The sequence below is a fragment of the Echiichthys vipera genome (assembly GCF_963691815.1).
Source record: "Echiichthys vipera genome assembly, chromosome: 4".
Lineage (NCBI taxonomy): Eukaryota > Metazoa > Chordata > Actinopteri > Perciformes > Trachinidae > Echiichthys > Echiichthys vipera.
This window is the reverse complement of record NC_139829.1, coordinates 2,164,766-2,184,823: the sequence shown is the minus strand read 5'-3', so window position 1 is coordinate 2,184,823 and position 20,058 is coordinate 2,164,766. Positions and strand designations below refer to the sequence as shown.

The 20,058-nt window shown below is 39.5% G+C and overlaps 1 protein-coding gene across 1 annotated transcript in view; it reads left to right on the top strand.

Moving 5' to 3' along the window:
• Positions 1–12,200, top strand: part of traf2a (Tnf receptor-associated factor 2a) — a 34,074-nt gene extending 21,874 nt beyond the window's left edge. The window contains exons 5-11 of the mRNA XM_083912489.1: positions 556–630; positions 755–829; positions 3,994–4,476; positions 10,331–10,508; positions 10,630–10,778; positions 11,587–11,805; positions 12,091–12,200. Coding sequence (XP_083768615.1) covers positions 556–630; positions 755–829; positions 3,994–4,476; positions 10,331–10,508; positions 10,630–10,778; positions 11,587–11,805 — 1,179 coding nt within the window. The 3' untranslated portion in view covers positions 12,091–12,200. The remainder of the gene's footprint in view (positions 1–555; positions 631–754; positions 830–3,993; positions 4,477–10,330; positions 10,509–10,629; positions 10,779–11,586; positions 11,806–12,090) is intronic.
• The last annotated feature ends 7,858 nt before the right edge of the window (positions 12,201–20,058 follow it).

Sequence of the window (20,058 nt, the reverse complement as noted above, 5' to 3'; positions counted from 1 at the left end):
TGAACTGATGAAGCCTCTTGGATGAGAGGTGAAACGTCTTCCTAGACAAACAACCAGTCCAGTTGTTTTTGACTGAAATTGCTTTGAGGATAACGATGACCTGGACGAATGAGAACATTCACAGGCATTATGAATAAATAAACATTATTAACGTTAATAGGTAACATATGCTTGTTTTTTAGGCAAGGCAATATTTGACGAGACAGACACACTGTTTCAGTGCCAATTATGTCAATATTTTAACTTAAATGTGTACACAAAAATCTTAATAGTATTTAGTTTAACGGACTAGTATCTCTGGTATTAGCAACGAGGGTAGCATCATTTAATCGACTAATCGCACACCTCCCAACCTTCCATATACTACAGAGCAAGACAGAGGGAAATTAAAATATATATCTCTTCATCTAGACTTATGTATACATCAACACTCAAACATACATATGTACATACATACTGTACTTACATACAGCATATAATTAGTTCAAATGTTGTAAATAAAAGGCTGCCTCTGATATCTCTGTTTTTGTGAACTCTTACATGTTTTTTTTTCAGGCTCATGATGAAATCTGTCCAAAGTACCCGATGATTTGTGAAGGCTGTGCGAAGAAAAAGATCCCAAGAGAAAAGGTATTGCACATCGAGTGATTTCTCATAATTCTGTTGGATTGATCTCATTTACCATTTAGCTAGGGATCAAACTCTACAAAGTGCTCGATACATCAGCTTTTTCCATTTTTTTGTTGTTTTGCAGTATTCGGACCATATTAAGTTCTGCAGTAAATTTAAAGCACCATGCAGATTTCATGTTGTTGGCTGCGATACATCTGTAAGTAGACATTTTTGTTTTTGCTATATATGTAATAATAACTGGTTCTTGTAATAACCATTGGATCATCTAATAACTACTGTCTAGTGGACAGGAAGAGTTTATCGATTACATTTTCAGACCAATGATTTAACTAAAAAGGTATGAATGACATGATCTGTCCTAGTACATCAACTAAAATTAGATGCTATATTACATTTTCTTTAGTTAGCAAAAGCAACACATAATTCAACTGTTATTATAAAATTTGTTGCTGCATGCCTGTAAATGAATCCTGTGTTGTTGAGTATGAAGCCCGTGTGTGGGAAGTATTCACCTGACTTGGAATTTTGAAAGTATTACTATTTTATAATAACATATGGAACAGGTGTGTTTAGTCTGTTTGACACTGATCAACATAAACAAGTGCAAAAATTAAACTAAGTAAAAACCTAATTTGACAAAAACAAGTTTTTCATCCATTTTCATCAAAAGACAAAAACTAAATCACAGTCAGGTGCCACCATGAACACTGGTCCAGAGGTTATTTAAGTTTTTTCTGCAGCCGTAAATCGACAGCGTCCACAGGCCTCATAAGGCTCCACTGTAGTCCAGCTAAAGTGCTGTTGGAAGGTCTAACAGCCTGTGCCACGTCTTTGCAGTTTAGTTATGATTGACCTTACAGTACTCAGAAGGATACAAGTGCAGTGCCTCTTAAGAGCTTGTGCCCGTTTGGGGTGTGGCAATTGTCTGGTCCCCTAAAGTGCAGCTTTCTGGAAAGACTGCTAATTCAATCAACTTCACACTCAACATTGCACTCCATTGTCCTTAGCAATACACCTGTAAGGTGTGAAGGTAATTAGATGAAAGATTTTTGAGACATGTGAAGGACAGTCATACATCATTGTAGATGAAAATAAGATTACAAATTAAAAATAAATGGATTCATTCTAAAAATATTGTTATTTTTTATTATTCAGAATTTGATGGAATATCAGCTGTGGCTATACCACTGATGTACTAGCATGTTTAAAAAAAAAACAAAGACACAAAAAATATTAATAACGTATTAATAACTTGTTCTCTAATTTTGATCTCCAGTGTACACGCACAGATAGATTCCTTCCTTTATTGTTAGATGATGCTGCTACAGCTACACCTATTGGCTAAATGGCACCAACTTTGCACCAATTGACAGTCTCTAGATATGAGACGGACAGATAGACAGACAAATGGATAGACAGACATTACTTGCTTTATAGTTAGATTCCTTCCCTTGAATAGTCCAGTGTTTCGCATACGTAGACCCATGTTTTTTTGGGGGGGGGGGGGGGGGGGGTTTCAGCACGATTTTGAAATATAGATATTGTTCCGTTAATTCATCTCTGCATAGCACTCTTTCTCCCTGTCATTCTCGTTCACACACACACACACACACACACACACACACACACACACACACACACACACACACACACACACACACACACACACCTCACTGCAGCCTGCTTGTGTGCTGACGGTCTGCGGTGCGTGCGCACAGTTTTGCTCTAACTTCTGGTTGGTGCTGAAATCTGAGCTAGGGATGTACCGATGCATCTTGAGACAGTTAAAATCGATTCAAATGCTTGACGATTCAAATTAGTTGAGATTAAAAATAAATCAGATGGCGCTATCTACTTTTGACTTTGTTTGTTGAAGTTCTCCATCAGTCTCTCCGCTCTGTTTTATCTGAGGCTCTAACTCAGTTTTGTCCTTTGGAAGTGAAAGAAGTTGTGTATCTTCATCCACTGATTTCCTCGGAGTAGAGAAGAAATTAGCAGTTAAGTACTTAAGTTTTAGTAAATATTTCATATTTCCAGAAGCTGCCTCTGCTAACAGAATGGTATTCATCATGTGTCTGGGGAATATGAATAACCTGAGTTCTCTGTGCTCATGTAAACATCATATCCTGATTATGATCATAAGCCTCATAAACAGGATATTCATGTCCATGTAAACGCACTCATTTGTGAATGTGCAGAGATCTCAGCTCCTGAAAATATAAATATGCTGATATTCTTTAAAAAACATGTAAATTCCTAACTAGTGCAGGAACACAGGCCAAGCCTTAGTTTCTTTGCTTCTTTAATTCAATTATTGCTTTTGTTATTTAAAAACATATATCTGTTCAGTTTAACTTTTACAAAGAAAAGAGTTATGCACTGTTTTGCAGTTTATACCTCAGAAATAATCATTATTTTTTTATGTGAAGAAGAGAATAGCCAATATATTTGTAGATTTGATCACTTTTTGTTAAAAACATTGTATTGTGAACTCAGTATCGTTGAATCCAATGGTGAATTGAGTCAGTGTATCCTTCCATCCCTTCTGGTCCAGCTGCATTATTCTTATCGGTGTTACTGTTACTGTTGTCAGGCACCTGGCCTGGTTAAAGAGTGTCCAAACAAACACAATAATAAAGCAAAAGGAACCACGTAAATATATACAGGTATAGCCTAATAGATGTCTTAATCACATAAATGTCAGCCCCATCACGCTATAAATTTCAAATGGGATCCTGATTATTCAGACACATTGGAGTTTAAAAAGACATATCTTTACCCACGGACATATAGTTATGTATGTTTACATATTATGATTCAGATAAAAGCAGGGTACAGAGTCTGTACAGGGGAGAGGTCAGAGCCCCTGCCCCTCAAATGTCTCTGTATGGCCCTGCACCACGCATTGATACCTGCTCTGTGGGAAACACTGATGGTCCTTTTCGTTACCAGTATTTTGGATTGTTTTTTGCAATGTCTTTGTCTTCATCCTGTGGTTTTTGACAGGAAACAGAATAATCAGGTGTAATTATCCATTCAGCTTAATACTTAGTATGTGATTTCTGACACTGTATCATCTATATCAAAGATCTAAATACTTGCACTCACTATGATGTCAAAGCATTGTTTCTGTTGTTCAGTGTCAGTGTGGTTAAATGGTAAAGCATGAAAAATTGCAGGGATGAACACTTTGTATAGTGTATATTTCCATTACTAGCCCCAATTTTTCTTTGCTGTATGCTTTTACTCTTTTCTTCTTCTGTGGCACAATAACATTTTTTCTTCCGTTTATATGTCATGGATGAGGACTGTCGTCTGTGTTCTAAATGTGTTTCTGCTTGTATCTTTCTTTGAGTGGAGGTGGAGAAAGAGAAGATCCACGATCATGAGCGGCAGTGTTCGTATGAGCACCTCAACCTGCTCCTGCATTTCATCATGGGCATCAAGATGAGCCTGGAGAGCCTGCAGCCCCAGACTCTGGAGGTGGCCAGCCACAAGCTACAAGAGCTCCACCGTTCCCTCAGGGACTTGGAGCTGAAGATGAGCCAGCTCGGTGGGGGTGGTGTGGCTTCCGTGCAGGGTGCATGCGCCTCGACCCTGGCCACCTCCTTCACCCCGCTGCCAAGTGCCATAGGTGCTGCCCTAGAGCTGCAGCTCCAGAGCGAAAAGACCAAGGTAGCTGAGCTGAGCCGACGCTGCCAGGAGCTGGAGCTCAAAGTGAACACGTTCGAGAACATCGTCTGCGTCCTCAACCGAGAGATGGAGCGCTCCTGCACCACCATGGAGGCCTACAACCGCCAACACAGACTGGACCAGGACAAGATTGAGATCCTCAACAACAAGGTGACACATGACCTCTGCAGTCCAGCTGTGATCTGACAGATTAAGTAAGGGTAACATAATACAACTGTAATGTACTGATATATTATATATATATATATATATATATATATATATATATATATATATATATATATATATATATATATATATATATATATATATTTATATTTAGTTTTTTTATTGGGTTTTCCAGGTGAACTCTCAAAACATTGACAGAGAGTAAAGTGGTCCTTTTTTCTAGAAAAAAACAAACAATCGAAAACAGTGGTCATAAAAGTATTACTCACAAAACTGGAACAGCCATACAAAAAATAAATAAATAAACAAAAAGGTAGGACTGGGACAGAAATAGAAATTGAAAAAAAAAATAAATCAAAATAAAAGTAAATTTAAAAATAAGAAGAGGAAATAATAAAAGAGAAACAGACACATCAGTCAGGTAATAATAAACTGCAATTGAGATAGCAACAGACATCCTAAATCAGATTAGCAGCATGTGACCCTCAACACAACAAACATATCTTCCCCTCTAAGTTGCCTCCATCTTGTCAGTCAGGGGTGAGTGGAAGATTTTTCATCTTAACAAATTGTAAGAATGGTCCCCACAATTTCCCAAATTTACTGGTGCAGCCACATAAAGACAGTCTGATTTTCTCCAGTTTAAGAAAATAAAAGGTCCCAAAGAGTGCACTCAGAGCATTTGGCTTTATTTTCTCCCCAACTACCTCTGACAGGGAATTGGAAATCTCAATCCAATAATTATGTAGAGATGGACACTGCCAGAGTGTGTGAATTAAGTTTGCGGGAGATTGCTTACACCTATCACAAGTTGGAGTCACACCTTCATAAATCTTAGCCAGTTGAGCCGTAGTATAATAGGTACAGTTTACAACTTTGCACTGAATAAGACTGTGTCTTGCACAAATAGAAGATTTATGTACCCATCTCAAAATCTCTGTCCAGACTTTCTCAGATATTGCCACCCCCAGGTCCTCCTCCCAGTGTGTCTTAATTAAGCCTAGGGGCTCTGAGCATAAAATATCCATTTGATTATAGATATATGAGTTAGAGCCTTTAAGAGTAGGGATTGGTGCCAGGAAACTGTCCACAGCTGAATCAGAAGGTAAATTAGGTAAGCTATGGACTTGCTTAGAAAGTAAGAATTTATCTGAAAGTTGCTGAAAAGTTGCAAAGACAATATACAGGTCTTTAAAGTTATGAATAATAAAAAATGTTGTCCACCGTAAGAAAGCACCATCTATGAGGGAAGGAGGAAAACCATGGTTAGCTGCTAGCGGAGCGTAAATGGAAAATGTGTGTAGGCCAAAGTAGCGCTAACACTGGACCCAGATGGTCTCAACAATCACATTTTTGGTGTAGGGGTGTAAGAGTGGACGAGTGAATAGGGGAGTGCACTAAGGCTTTCAAGGAGACAGGACTTGCTGACCTTGCCTCCATAACTTGCCATGTTGGGGGGTGATCAAAATCCTCATAATGAAGCCAATGTTTAAGAATCCGGATATTGGTGGCCCATTAATAGAACCTAAAATTTTGCAGGGCTAGCCCTCCCAATGGCTTTGGTCTATGCAAATATTATTTGCGCGGCCTAGGAAACTTCTTATTCCAGATGAAATCTGAAATTTATTTATTTTACAAAAAACAGAATGAGGGAGAAAGAGGGGCATGCACTGGAACAAGTAGGAGAGTCTTAGGAGTATATTCATTTTAAGAGAGTTGACACGTGCATTTAAAGACAGGTTAAGCAGAGACCATTGTTCAAAGTCTTTCTGGATTCATGTCCATAAGGGGGCAAAACTAGCTAACTAACTCAAATTTGTGGGTAACATGGACTCCAAGATATACAAAACTATAATTGGCGACTTTAAAGGGGAAATTTTTCAGGGGATACATCTTGGCAGCAGGGTTAATGGGAAATATTTTACCCTTATTTAAATTCAGTTTGAACCCAGAAATTTGACCGGATGAACAAAGGGTGGCAAGAGCGGCGGGAACCGAAACGGACAGGTTGGAGACTTTCAGCTGAGTATCATTTCTAAATATTACTTCAACAGAGGGGTTAGACCGAAGGGCTATCGAGAGAGCTTCAGTGGTGAATAATAGGGGGCTTAAAGGGCAGCCCTGCCTAGTGGAGCGATACAGGTGAAAATACTCTGATTGGATATTGTTCGTCCTGACTAAGGCTTGGAGAGCTGAATAGAGCAACTTAATACATAAAGAAAAGTTATTCTAAAAAAACAAATTTCTCCAACGCATAGAAGAGGTAAATCCCACTCAACTCTGTCAAGTGCCTTTTCGGTGTCTAGTGATGTTACGGCTTCTTGGGTGTTGGAAGAGGGGACAATGTAAAGCACATTGAACGTTTGGTCTACTGTTAGAGAATGGGTGTCTATTTCGAATGAACCCCTTTCGGTCCAAGGAAATGACATAAGGGAGGGAGGATTCCAGACGTAGTGCTAATAGTTTGGATAACAACTTAAAATCAACATTCAACAAACTTATTGGGCGATAAGAGGTGCAGGCTAGCGGGTCCTTGCCTTTTTTAAGAGAAGGGAGATGGGAGGCCTGATTGAGAGTTTGAGGAAGGCGTCCCAATTCAGATGACTCATTGAACATGTCCAATAACAGAGAGGCAAGCTTGTGCCAAAACCTTTTAAAAATTCAGAAGGAAAGCCATCTGGCCCAGGACTTTTCCCATTTTGCAGAGATGATGCAGCTGTATTAAGTTCCGCAGTAGTGATTGGCCTCTCTCACTAATCCACAGCTGATTGATCAAGTGATGGAATGTCCAAGTCTTCAAAAAAAAGTCAGGAGTGGTGTCTGTAAATCCCTTAAACACGTTATTAATTTCCATGGGTTCAGCAATATTATGTGAGTTAGTATGAATTTGTGGGATAAGGTGAGATGAGGATTTCTGGCATAATTGTAATCTCTCCTCTGATGTATGCCTTTCAGGCCTCCCATAGTACCGAGGCAGACACATTGGGTGTTATTATTTATTATTTAAGCTCACAAAGTAATCCATTTGTTGAGAAACAAAGTTAACAAAATTATCATTTAAAAGCAGGCGTGTATTAAGAGGCCATGGCACATGCGTAGAAGTAAAGTTCTTAAAGCATATATTCTTAGAAATAGGGTTGTGGTCAGAAATAGCAATAGCATCATATTTACAAGTAGATACCGATGAGAGCAGTCCAAATCAACCAAAAAGTAGTCAATGCGGGTGAAGGTGTGATGGACATGAGAAAAGAATGAATATTCCACATTAGACGGGTTCAAAAAAACGCCAGACGTTAGTATCAGCAAATTCCTCCGTTAAGGACTGAGAGATGGTAAAAGATGGTGCAGTATCTTACTTCGTTATATCAGATTATTGAGCCCTTTACAGTTTATGTTCGTAAATCTAATGGCACACCCACTGGGTGATGTTACATTTGATGGGGTTACAGCTAGGTAAACGTGACTGATGCATGTGCAGAAAACAAACAGAAACAAATGCATAAGAACACACGCATACCTTTTCCCTCCCACTTATAAACCCAACTTTGGGTTGAACTTTAGCAAAAATATCCAGATGGGATGAGCGCAATGTGCCCCGTCAGACAAACAAACTTTCACACCTCTTATAGCTCTAAAGAGAGCCTACGCTAAACTACTAAAGAACTACAACTACTTAGGCGTGGGAAATGTGACATGGAGTTAAGTCATTGAGATTACACTGTAATAAATGTACTTATAACTAAGCCGGGTAGCTAAGGTTGACCAATTTATCCATACATGAAACAGTCTTATTCAATTCAATTCAATTCAATTTTATTTATAGTGCCAAATCATAACAAAAGTTATTTCGGGACACTTTACAAACTAGGTAAAGACCACACTATATGTCTTATTTATGATTTACATAGACCCAACAATTCCCCGGTGGAGTACGGTGGCAACGAAAACCTTCCCTATTACAGGCAGGAACGTCATACAAACCCAGCTCTATGGAGGACGGCCATCTGTCTTGACCGGTTGGGGAGGAAGAAAAGGAGAGAGAAAGAGAGAAAAGACAGACAGATGGACAGAGAGACACAAAGACGGACACAAAGACAGAGACAGACACACTTCCAGTAACTATAATAATATCTATAGTAATGTGAATATGACTTGTATGTTATGGCAGTTAATACAGCAGAATAGTAGAAACAAGCACAGCTAAGGTTATAGATTATAATAGTAGCAGGAAGCTTCATGCAGGACCACGGCAGCAGGCACCACCACGGTCAGCAGAGACCTGCGAGACGACAAAGCACAAACAACTCCGGGGAAGATGTTGAATTTGTAACATGCATTGATGAGACATGAATGATACAGACAGAGAGGAAAGAAGCTCTGAGTATCTGGAAAAGTATTATCCCCCGGCAGACTAGGCCTATAGCAGCATAATTAAGCAGAACAAAATCTTAACGTAAGTCCTAGCTGTAAGCTTTATCAAAAAGGAAAGCTTTAAGTTTACTCTTAAATATGGGGACAGTGTCTGCCACCCGAATAACACTTGGGAGATGGTTCCACAGGAGAGGAGTATGGTAGCTGAAGGCTCTGCCTCCCATTCTACTTTTGGAGACTCTAGGAACGACAAGTAGCCCTGCATTCTCAGATCGATCTAGTCGGGTGGTATGGTACTATGAGCTCTTTAAGATACGACAGAGCCTGACCAATATGAGCTTTGTAGGTAAGGAGAATTTACTGAACAATAGCAAGCAGAAAGCGTTTTCATCTGAGGTATTCTGCACTCAAATTATCACAATGAGCCATGTTATGGGAAATCAAGAATTGAGGGAATGAACAGAGTCAAAGTCAGCATCACATCAGAGCTGCAGCCCACTGAACGCTTAAAGAAAACAAGGCATCCAGGGTGAGTAGTAAAAGTAGACCTCAAGGCTACTATCAGCAATAGCAGCTGAATAGCAGGTTAACATGTCCTCTAAATAGAATCAGGCGTGATTCCCTTCTTAATGTTTTCCCTAAAAAGTCCGAAGCTAAGGCCGGATCCTCAAACCTGTGTGTCTGCCCGCTGGGCAGAGTGATGCACAGCGTTGCCGGGTAGAGAAGGCCAAACTTGACGTTAGGACAGGAATGGAGCTTTACTGTAGCAAAGGCGGCCTGCTTCTTAGCCACTGCCCGGGGTGAAGTCGGGGTAGATCAAGATCCTTTTGCCCATGTAGGAAAGCGGGGCAGCCTCTCCGGGTCAGCGTAGAATTTGGTTCCAGTCTTGAAACAGGTTTACTCGAATGACCAATGGACGAGGGTGCTCGCTGTTCTTGGGCTTGGTGCGTAGAGTGCGATAAGCCCGGTCCAGCGTAGGTTTGTCGCCAAGACCGAGTATGTCTTGTAGGAGCTGGGCAGTGAACTCAGTGGGACGAGGACCCTCTGTGCCCTCAGGCAGGCCCACTAGAAGAATATTATTCTACCTTAAACGACCCTCGAGGTTCCCACATTTCTTCGACAGGGAGTCAACAGTGGCGGTTAGCTTGCTAACATTAGCTCGGAGGTCGTATAGCTCTATCGCCATAGGAAGCAAGTCTGTTCTCAAAGGGCTCCAAAGCTGCCACAATCTCTCTTTTAACTGCTGCTGAGATGGTGGTTTCAAACTTACCGAGGATGCCACATTCCAGCGGAGCCTCAGCAAAACACGCCGGGAGTGCATTTACATTTATTTATTTTAACCGTAGTTAGCTCAATAGAATCACTGCTAAAAGCATGATGAGGTGTTTGCTCATCACAGTTACAGCTCTCAAAGAGATTTTCTTAATATGAGTAAAGTGTCTATTCATGTGTCACTGTGCTGCAGGTTCGTCAGCTTGAGAGGACGGTGAGTCTGAGGGACCTGTCCATCGTGGAGATGGAGGGGAAAATGAGGGAGATGTCTGCAGCCACGTATGACGGCATCTTTGTCTGGAAGATCTCGGATTTTACCAAGAAGAGGCAGGACGCCGTGGCAGGCCGTGCTCCTGCAATGTTCTCTCCTGGTAACCACCTCATAAGATGACTACCACCCAGACAGATATCTCTGTATACGTCGGATTAAGGATTTCCACTTCCGTAGTTTATAAAAGACATCATTACACTTTTTGGTGTTGTGTTTTCCAGCCTTTTATACCAGTAAATACGGCTACAAGATGTGCCTGCGGATCTACCTGAATGGTGACGGGACAGGCCGAGGCACCCACCTGTCTCTGTTCTTTGTGGTGATGAGAGGACACAGCGACGCACTCCTCAAATGGCCTTTTAATCAGAAGGTAACACTCTTTATGCACAGAAAATCCACATAAAATCAATACTTTAGGAGGAATGCTATTTCTTTAAAAAAAAAAAAGAAGAAAAAGTTATCTTATTTTAAGTGAGGCTAACCACATCCTTATTCCAGCTTCAAACTGACACGTAAAGAATTGGATTGCTTTTTTCTCATTTAGCCTTTAAAAAAAAGAAAGCAGGTAATTGCATAAAATGCAAAGTATATTATGGCTATTTTTTTTGCCAGTTTCTAACTTTAAAATCCCAAAGCAACATGTTGGTTCATTTTTATACATATATACAGATATATATTTATTACTTATTATTATTTGTATACTTAGCTTCAGATTTAGTGTGTTATTGGACCACAACATGCTGTGCCTCCACTACATATGCATGTGGGGGCTGTTGTGGTATGTGAGGTCCTGGGTCCTTTACATAGAAGTGTTATAGGCAACCATAAAAGTCAGGGAAGGTCTCATTTTTTAATTAATGTTACAACCTGTTTGCCCAGTGGCAATAAAAAAAACAACAATGAATACACACAGAACCTTTTATTTTTGTTAATGCTATTGACAATGTCCTCAGGCTGTAGACCACATGTGTTAAACTGATCCAGTAAAGGGCTGCAGGTTTTCATTCCAACCAAGCATGGGTCAGCTGTGTTCTTGCTTGGTTGGAATTAAAACGTGCAGCCACAGCGGCCCTTTACTGGATCAGTTTGACACCCCTGCTGCAGACTGTAGCTGTATTAGTGGGTCAGCTCCAGTGTTTGTGTCAGAGCACATTACGGCTTCTCACATCTGTGCCCAGGTTACCCTAATGCTGCTCGACCAGAACAACAGGGAGCACATCATTGATGCCTTCCGGCCCGACATCTCCTCCTCATCCTTCCAGAGGCCCGTCAGCGATATGAACATCGCCAGTGGCTGCCCACTCTTCTGTCCGCTCTCCAAACTGGACTCTAAGAACTCCTACATACGGGACGACACCATCTTCATCAAGGCCATCGTCGACCTCACTGGACTCTAGGTAAAGGATGAGGGCAAATCTAATGAAAGTGACATGTTTTACATATTCTGGCCTTGATAGTTTGATATGGCTAACAATTTGGCAAACTATTACTTATTTACACGTCCAGCATACACAGAGTAACATTAGCATTCAATAACAGTCGTGTCTATGGAAACTTGATGAGTGAAATTCCATTATTCTCTACTTTTAGTTCTGTTTTGGTCTCCACCTCCAATATCTGGCTTCTTAGCTGCTAAATGCTTAACTATATTCATCATTTAGTCACTAATTTTCTGTCTGCAGGTTGTGTACAGTTGGTTTGTAACTGGAAACAGCTGAGGGCTGCTGTGAACAGCCCGTTGGATGAGAGCAGTGAACCTAAAGAGTCAAGTCAAATCAAATCAACAATGAGCTAAAAGAGGCTGAAACGCTGAGCTGAGATGAAGTGCACACCATAATTCTCTTTTTCTCTGATCTGATTTGTATTTTTGTATTGTTAACGTTTGAAATTTTGAACGCCAATAACTTTCCAGATTTTGTTTTACATGAAAAAGTGAAAATGATGAGCTTCAGATCAGTGACAGCATTGCTATGTAGATTAAACAGCCTACAAACACAGCGATGGATCAAGCAGGTCTCTGCACTTGTTTTCATCGTCCTGCTTCACATGTGGTTACCATTTTTTTTTTTTTAATTGTGTTTTGCATTTACACCATGGAGTTCCAATAACAGCGTGACACCCATGTAGCCTTCAGAGAACCGCTCAGCTCCCAGTTTGTATTGCAGTTTGTCTAGTTTACTGTTTCTGAACGTCTATGCCTCCAACTCTCAAGTCCTGTGTTCAATGGTAATCATTTGTGGTGGTGGACATTGCTTTTATTCCATGACCTGTGCGTGTGTGTGCGTGTGCGTGTGTGTGTGTGTGCGTGTGTGTGTGTGTGTGCCTGTGTGTGCGTGTGTGTGTGGGTGTGTGTGTGTGTGTGTGTGGGTGTGTGTGTCGGTGTGTGTGTGTTTGTGTGTCATTTCTTTGCTGTTAGTTTGCATGTTGGCTCTGTGGAAGATGCACCTTAGCTTGCAACAGTTACTGCTCTGTTTGTCCAGGACAGTGATGGTAATCAAGATGATTTTCCCAAATGGAAATATGACATATTTTATTTAAAAAAAATAAAAAATAACACTTGGTATATTTGCATACAAGTTCTGACAGAGCCAATAAATATCTTTTGATATTAAACTTTGGCTTTTTTTTTTTTTTTTTTTTCAATATTTGTTATCCGCATATTAACACTTTCGCTTTGCAGGAAGAGGTTTCACTCAGCTTCAAATTCTACTTTTTTTTTGCTTTTTACTCACTGCAATGTTTATTAATATTAAAGGTGTCACATGTCCGCAGTGTTTCCCATACATAGACCAATGTGTGGCGCTGCGCCACAGAATCAACACTGAGCACCACAGATTGATTCCGTTTTTTTTGCAACGCGATTTTAAATAAAGTTATTGTTCCATTAATTCATATCTGCATATTTCTCCCTGTCATTCTAGTTCACACACACACACACACACACACACACACACACACACACACCCACACCTCACTGCAGCCTGCTTGTGTGCTGGCAGTCTGCGGTGTGTGTGCGATTCAAATAGGTTGGGATGAAAAATAAATCAGATGGCGCTACCTACTTTTGACTTTGTTTGTTGAAGTTCTCCGTCAGTCTCTCAAGATGGGGCAGCCGCAGCAGGTCACTCCGCTCTGTTTAATCTGAGGCTCTAACTCAGTTTTGTCCTTTGGAAGTGAAAGAAGTTGTGTATCTTCATCCACTGATTTCCTGTCCTACACGCTGTCAGTGACACAGGCTGGCAGCGACACAGGCTGGCAGCGGTGCGGAGGAAGTTATTACGTAGATCATTTCAGGAATGCCTTAGTAATCTACGGAGGCTAGTCTGTGTGTGTGCAGGTGAAGAGAGACGGAGTATGAACTCAAACCAGAAAGCTGTAGCTGCTGATGGTTGGAGCAGAGAAGAAAATAGCAGTTAAGTTGTTACGTTTTAGTAAATGTTTCATATTTCCTGACGCCGGTTTGTTTCTGTAAACAGCGCCTCTGAATGTGCAGAGAGCTTCTGAAAATATAGATATGATATTCTCTAAAAAACATGTAAATTCCTAACAAGTGTAGGAACACAGGCAAAGCCTTAGTTTCTTTGTTTTGTGCTCAGTTTAACTTTTACAAAGAAAAGGAGTTTTGCAGTTTATACCTCAGAAATAATCATTCTTTTTTATGTGAAGAAGAGAATAGCCTATAAATTTGTAGATTTGATCACTTTTTGTTAAAAACATCGTATTTTGAACTCAGTATTGTTGAATCCAATGGTGAGTCGAGTCAGTGTATCCTTCCATCCCTACTGATCAGTCTCCTTAAACTGTGTTTAATAACAGGCTTCTGGTCCAGCTGCAGTATTGTTATCGTTGTTACTGTTACTGTTGTCAGGCACCTGACCTGGTTAAAGATTGTCCAAACAAACACGATAATAAAGCAAAAGGAACCACATAAGTATATACAGGTATAGGCTAATAGATGTCTTAATGACATAAATGTCAGCCCCATCACGCTATAAACTTCAAATGGGATTATTGTGATTATTCAGTTTCAAGAAACATTGAAGTTTAAAAAAAGACTACCTTTGCTTTACCCACAGACATAAAGTTATGTATATTTACATATTATGATTCAGATAAAAGCAGTTCACATATCTGTTATAGGAGTCTGTACAGGGGAGAGGTCAGAGCCCCTGCCCCTCAAATGTCTCCGTATGGCCCTGCACCACACATTGATACCTGCTCTGTGGGAAACACTGTGTCCAAATTGCACCACCTTTGGGCCCCAGAGAGCTGGGGACCCACGTACAAAAAGGCTGAGTCCTCTCCGTCTACCATAAGCTTTACCTAAGATAAAGGCAAAAGTCCCCAAAAAATGATCTTTAAAAAAAACAAACCGCACCACCTTTGACACCTGCCAAGTGTGAAGTAGATGGAATGGACGATTCCTATAATATGCAAATTACACAGGCAGACAGACAGACAGCGATTCCTTGCTTTGTAGTTCGATTCATCTGCTAGAAGTGAAAATCAAATTTTTAGAGCTGGGCCTATAAGCTCGATTTGTGGCATCACAAATATTTGCAATATTTAACTTGCAAATGTGTGATGAATAAACTTGAAGCCTCCGGCCCTTATACAATGCTAGCATGGCTTCTGAATTTTAAATAAAGGAAAAGGATTAGATGTCATTTTAAGGATTTTAACAAGATAGAAGATCTGGAAATGAACTTATTATTATTATTATTATTATTTTTATTATTATTATTATTAGTAGTAGAAGTAGTAGTGGTAGTAGTAATATCATTATCATTATTATTAGCACCATGGTTATGATTATGGTTATTATTAATGAAGCAGAGCAGTGTATATACACTTAAAACATATCTGGAGGGGATCTTTAATAAGATGCATATGTAAAAATATTGAAACGGCCAAAATGGAATACTGATGATTTTGTGTATCTACCTACATGTATAATACAAATATTTCCACTGCTGTGTCTTCACAAAGGGTGCACTTCTTTCTGCAGTGTAAGGTGTTGCCTAAATGTGGTTCTCCAAATGTCTTTGTAATGTGTAAACCTTTTTGTGCCTCAGCAGTCAGAGCATGGGGCTATACAAATGAGTGATGTGGGTTGGTTGATCATTTGCTGTCCTGGGCTCCATACTCCATACTTGAATGTCCACAGGTTACTCCCACAACAACCTTTGTTACAGTTCCCAATTCTTCAGATAATCACTGCATGTATCACAGAATCTTTTCCATTGGAGACATATCCAAATATGTTTCCATTTTAATAGAAGTGCATAATTGTGTCAGCTGTGTGTGGATATTAAACTTGTAATAAAGTTAAACCCTTTGTGAAGACAGTTCTATTTCCATATGGGTGTAGCCTTTGGCTGTGCTTAGACACAGACGTGGAGGCCTCTGGATGGCAGCAGAGTGGAGGTATTAAAAGAGGAAAGGTTGATATTATTGTAATATTGTCCTATTTTTGGCTTTCCTTACAGCTTTGATGTGACCTACTTTTTTACAGAAAATGAAGTGCCTGTACATTTTTTTTATGTTCCATGAGCCTACTTAGTTGTGAATGTACTCTCCTGTGAGTTTGAACCTAACCAAGATGAACCAAGATGTGAAGGTTTTGATTTTGTCTTTTGTTGTTGGAGGAGCCCCTTTTTCTGAACTCTTTGATGTAATGAAATCTAAGTGACTAAGAATGTTCCCCTTTGCTTACATAAAACCAGTGAATGTTACAGTTTTACTTTGTGATCAATGAGGTCAGAATATCATGAACACCCAGCATGTTTTTAAACCTCTCAACAAATACTGAAAGCTCTCTGTGCATGAGAGGTTTCAGTAGGAGAATACATATATCAAACACTAGTTCATAATGTAGACCAGCATTTAATTTCTTCATGATTTTATGATAAATATATACAGCATATGAGCATGATACTCAGAGTGGGATTTGCTGCTGTGAAAAAGTAAAACATATCTGAATAATATATAAATTGTATTTATTGAAGAAAGAAAAAGGTAATCGTGTATGTTGAGACGGTTTAAAAGCTTTTGTTGGTTTGTAAAAAGTCTGACCTCAGCAGGTGCAGCTTGTTTTCCTGTGTCCTCTGTTATTTTTCTCTTTAGCATCTGTTGTTATTGTTGCACATTATGTAGACGACATTTTGCATGTGAAACTGTGGCCCTCAAATAAATTAGCTGCTACATTTGTTGGGCCCTGTGTGCTGCTTGGTGCTCAGACGCAGCCTTGCAACACTGTGTGGATGTTTCTCTTTCTCTTTCTTGTAAAATGTGTTACCTGATGTGGGCTGTGGACTTTATCATTCATAGCTGGTTAACATAACAAAAGGGCTTCACATTTCATTTCCATCTGCTAAATGTCATAAATGGCATACATACATGTGTCTGTAGCGTGATCTGTTGAATGGATCTGACAGAACCTTCTCAAGACTCCAGCCGGGGAAACCACATCACACTTGAGCCAGTTGATGTTATGCTGTATCAGCGATATTGACTTGTAGGAAATGCCACACTGCCTCACTGTTATTGCAACAGAATAAATTAATGTATGTTGACGTGATGTATGTTTTTCAAATAACACTTCAACTGAAAGAGGTCAGTTTGATGTTTGCTTTATTTACATATCTGTTTCCTCTCTTAAGCCCATGTTGAGATTAAGATGAAAATCTTTCATCCGTAGCAATGACCTCAAACTGCAATCTACTTGTTCTCTCTGCTGCATTGTGTGGATAGTAATGTGTGTGTTAGTAAACTCTTTGTACTACCAGAAATTGGTTCCATATTTGTATTTAGTTTTGTTTTATTAAAGGTTTTAAGATGCCCTCTGGGCAAAGAAGTTCAATGTTTTATCAATTTTGTAATGTGAACATTTCCTTGAAAATGACTACAGCACAGTTAACACAGTTTTACCACACGGGGGCGCACACTGCTAATGCATACACATAAGGCAGCAACATGCCATGTTTTGTCATTTCAGAGAACATCCTATCCTGGAATGCTATCTTATCTTGGTTTATGGTGACATTTAGGATTTTCGGTATTGAATCTTAGTGGATGACAGCGTCGTTCCTAAATTACAAGTAACTGCCAAAAGCAGCACTGTTGTAAGGTCTGTATGGCAATGCCATTGGAGTTGGGAACAACATGAAAACTGAAATATAAGGACTGGGGAAGGATACTCAAACTGCATGATGACGCTTTAAATTTCCTAGACCATAATGGGCATATATATTAATTTGAATTCAATTAATTTTGCAATGAAATGTATTTAAATTCTAATTCATTTAGATAAAATTACTTTTAATTTTGTCCTGAACGATAATTGAGAAGTCGGTGGGGTTCTTTTAGATCCAACTCCTCATAGTTAAATTTGAACATCACTTCTTTTTCTGTGTGTCCATTATAGCAAGCTAGCTAACCAGGGACAAGTGAGCGCTGCTGATATTATGGTTTGTACTCGTACATTCTAATGGATAAAGTCATGACAGAATGAGTGCCGATTGAAGAATCCCATTTAGAGTTATAGTTGAGATTTCTTAAGAAAAAATAGGAGGTCTGAGATAGGATAGGACTCAGACATGAGTTTAGAAATTACTTCTCCAGTGGGAAGATGAGGCCTCTGGTGTAAAAGTTAAAATGAGAGAAGGCTGATTTCCATTTATCTGCTTCAGTTTCAGGCGCCTGGGACACTTCACAGAGCCATCGATGTAATAAGTATTACATGGCTTGGATTTCTTCTCTTGTAGAAAAAAAAAAAAAGCTACACTGCTTCATTAAAGTAGTAAGTAAGTAAAAACCCTTATTACCTATTAAAACATCAGTATTTGAACATCAATCATACAGTATAGACAAGTGAACGCTTTAAGAACAAACTTCAATCACGTACTGGAGAAGTCACAGATCAGACAGACAGAAACAAAGTGCTGTGGTGTAACTCTCCATTAAATTAAGAGATTCAGCCTTTCAATGGCAACAGGAGTAAAAGTCTAGTGCACTGTTTCTTTTTGAGCATCCTGATAAAAGGAGAAACTCATTGTCAATTTAAGAAAAAGTTTACCTTTTACTGTATATGTTCTTAAACTGGCCTTGCAGCACACAGATCACTTCAGCCAACCTGTTCTTACCAGACTAAGGCAACCGCAATGCACTTGGTAAGAACACATTCAGTCAAATAAAGCCATAAAAACCCTTTGGCGGAGGAAGTGTTCAGATCCTTGAGTAAAACGTAACAAAACAATGCAAAAACACTCCATTACATGTAAACATGAATTGCAAAAGTATAATTCCGGCGTAAAATCATCTCCAGCTCTTTTTTAGTTTGAATACATCAAATAATCTATCAAGGCAGTTTTTTTCGTGTAACAACTATTAACGAAGAAATCAAGGAGAGTCGCTAACAGCCGGACGTGGCTAACACTGATTAGCTCGAGGCAGTACGGTGAAGGCATTAAAATGTCTTTTATTAACCACTAATACTGCTCATATAACAGCAAACCTCTGCAGACATGGACTTTACTATGAGAGGAGCTGGTACAGGGGCCAGTAGGTAATTCTTTAAAACACTCTTTAATAAACTTTGAGTTCACTAACTACGTTGTTGGTGCTTTGTTTTTTGTGTAGGGACTCTTCTCATGCTACTGCAGAGGTTTGCTGTTATTTTTAGCAGTATTAGTGGTTAAAAAAGACATTTTAATGCCTTCACTGTACTGCCCCGAGCTAATCAGTTATAGACACGTCGGGCTGTTAGTGACTGCTATGGACTTTCTAGGATTTCTTCTTTAATAGTTAATACACGAAAAAAACTGTCTCGATAGCTTATATGATGTATGCAAGTGTTGAAAAGACAATGGGATGATGACACTTTAAAAGTCCAGAGTGTAGGATTTAGTGGCATCTAGTGAAACTTTTCCAGCATAGATGGTGTTCCAAGCATGAAGGAGAACTACGTAGGTGACTAACATGAAAATGTTAGAGGCCCTATCTGGAGCCAAAATTTGGTTTGTCCATTCTGGGCTACTGTAGAAACATGGCGGTGCAACATGGCGGACTCTGGGAAAGAGGACTCACCCCATATGTAGATATAAACAGCTCATTTGAAGCTTACAAAATAACGACTATTCTTATTTTCTGCTGATCATGTACTAAAGAAAACATAGTTGGTAAAGCAACATTGTGTGACTGTTACTGGCCTGGCCTCAGTACTGGTTACCTGCGTTGTGTCTAACGTGTGAAGCAGACGACTGGCAACTCTGGCTTTGGCACAGGAAATTTATTGCTGCTGCAAGCTGTTCAGTGTTTTAGAGAGAAGAAAAACAGCATTGTTCATAAGTCCTCAACACACAGCACTCTCGGCCAGCTCCAGCATCTTGGCCAGCTCCAGCATCTTCTCAGAAATATTTACATTTCTCAATAAGATGAAATTCCCACATATAAATAATAAGTGCAATAATACAAAATAGGAACATGTTATGAGATTCAAGATTCAAGATTCAAGAAGCTTTATTTATCCCGAGGGAAATTATTGTGCAACAGTTTCAATACAAAGGTGGGAAAGGGTCAGAGTAACAATAAGCATAAAACATAATCAAAAACAAAGTTAACGTAAAATAAATCAAGCAATGAACTGTGTG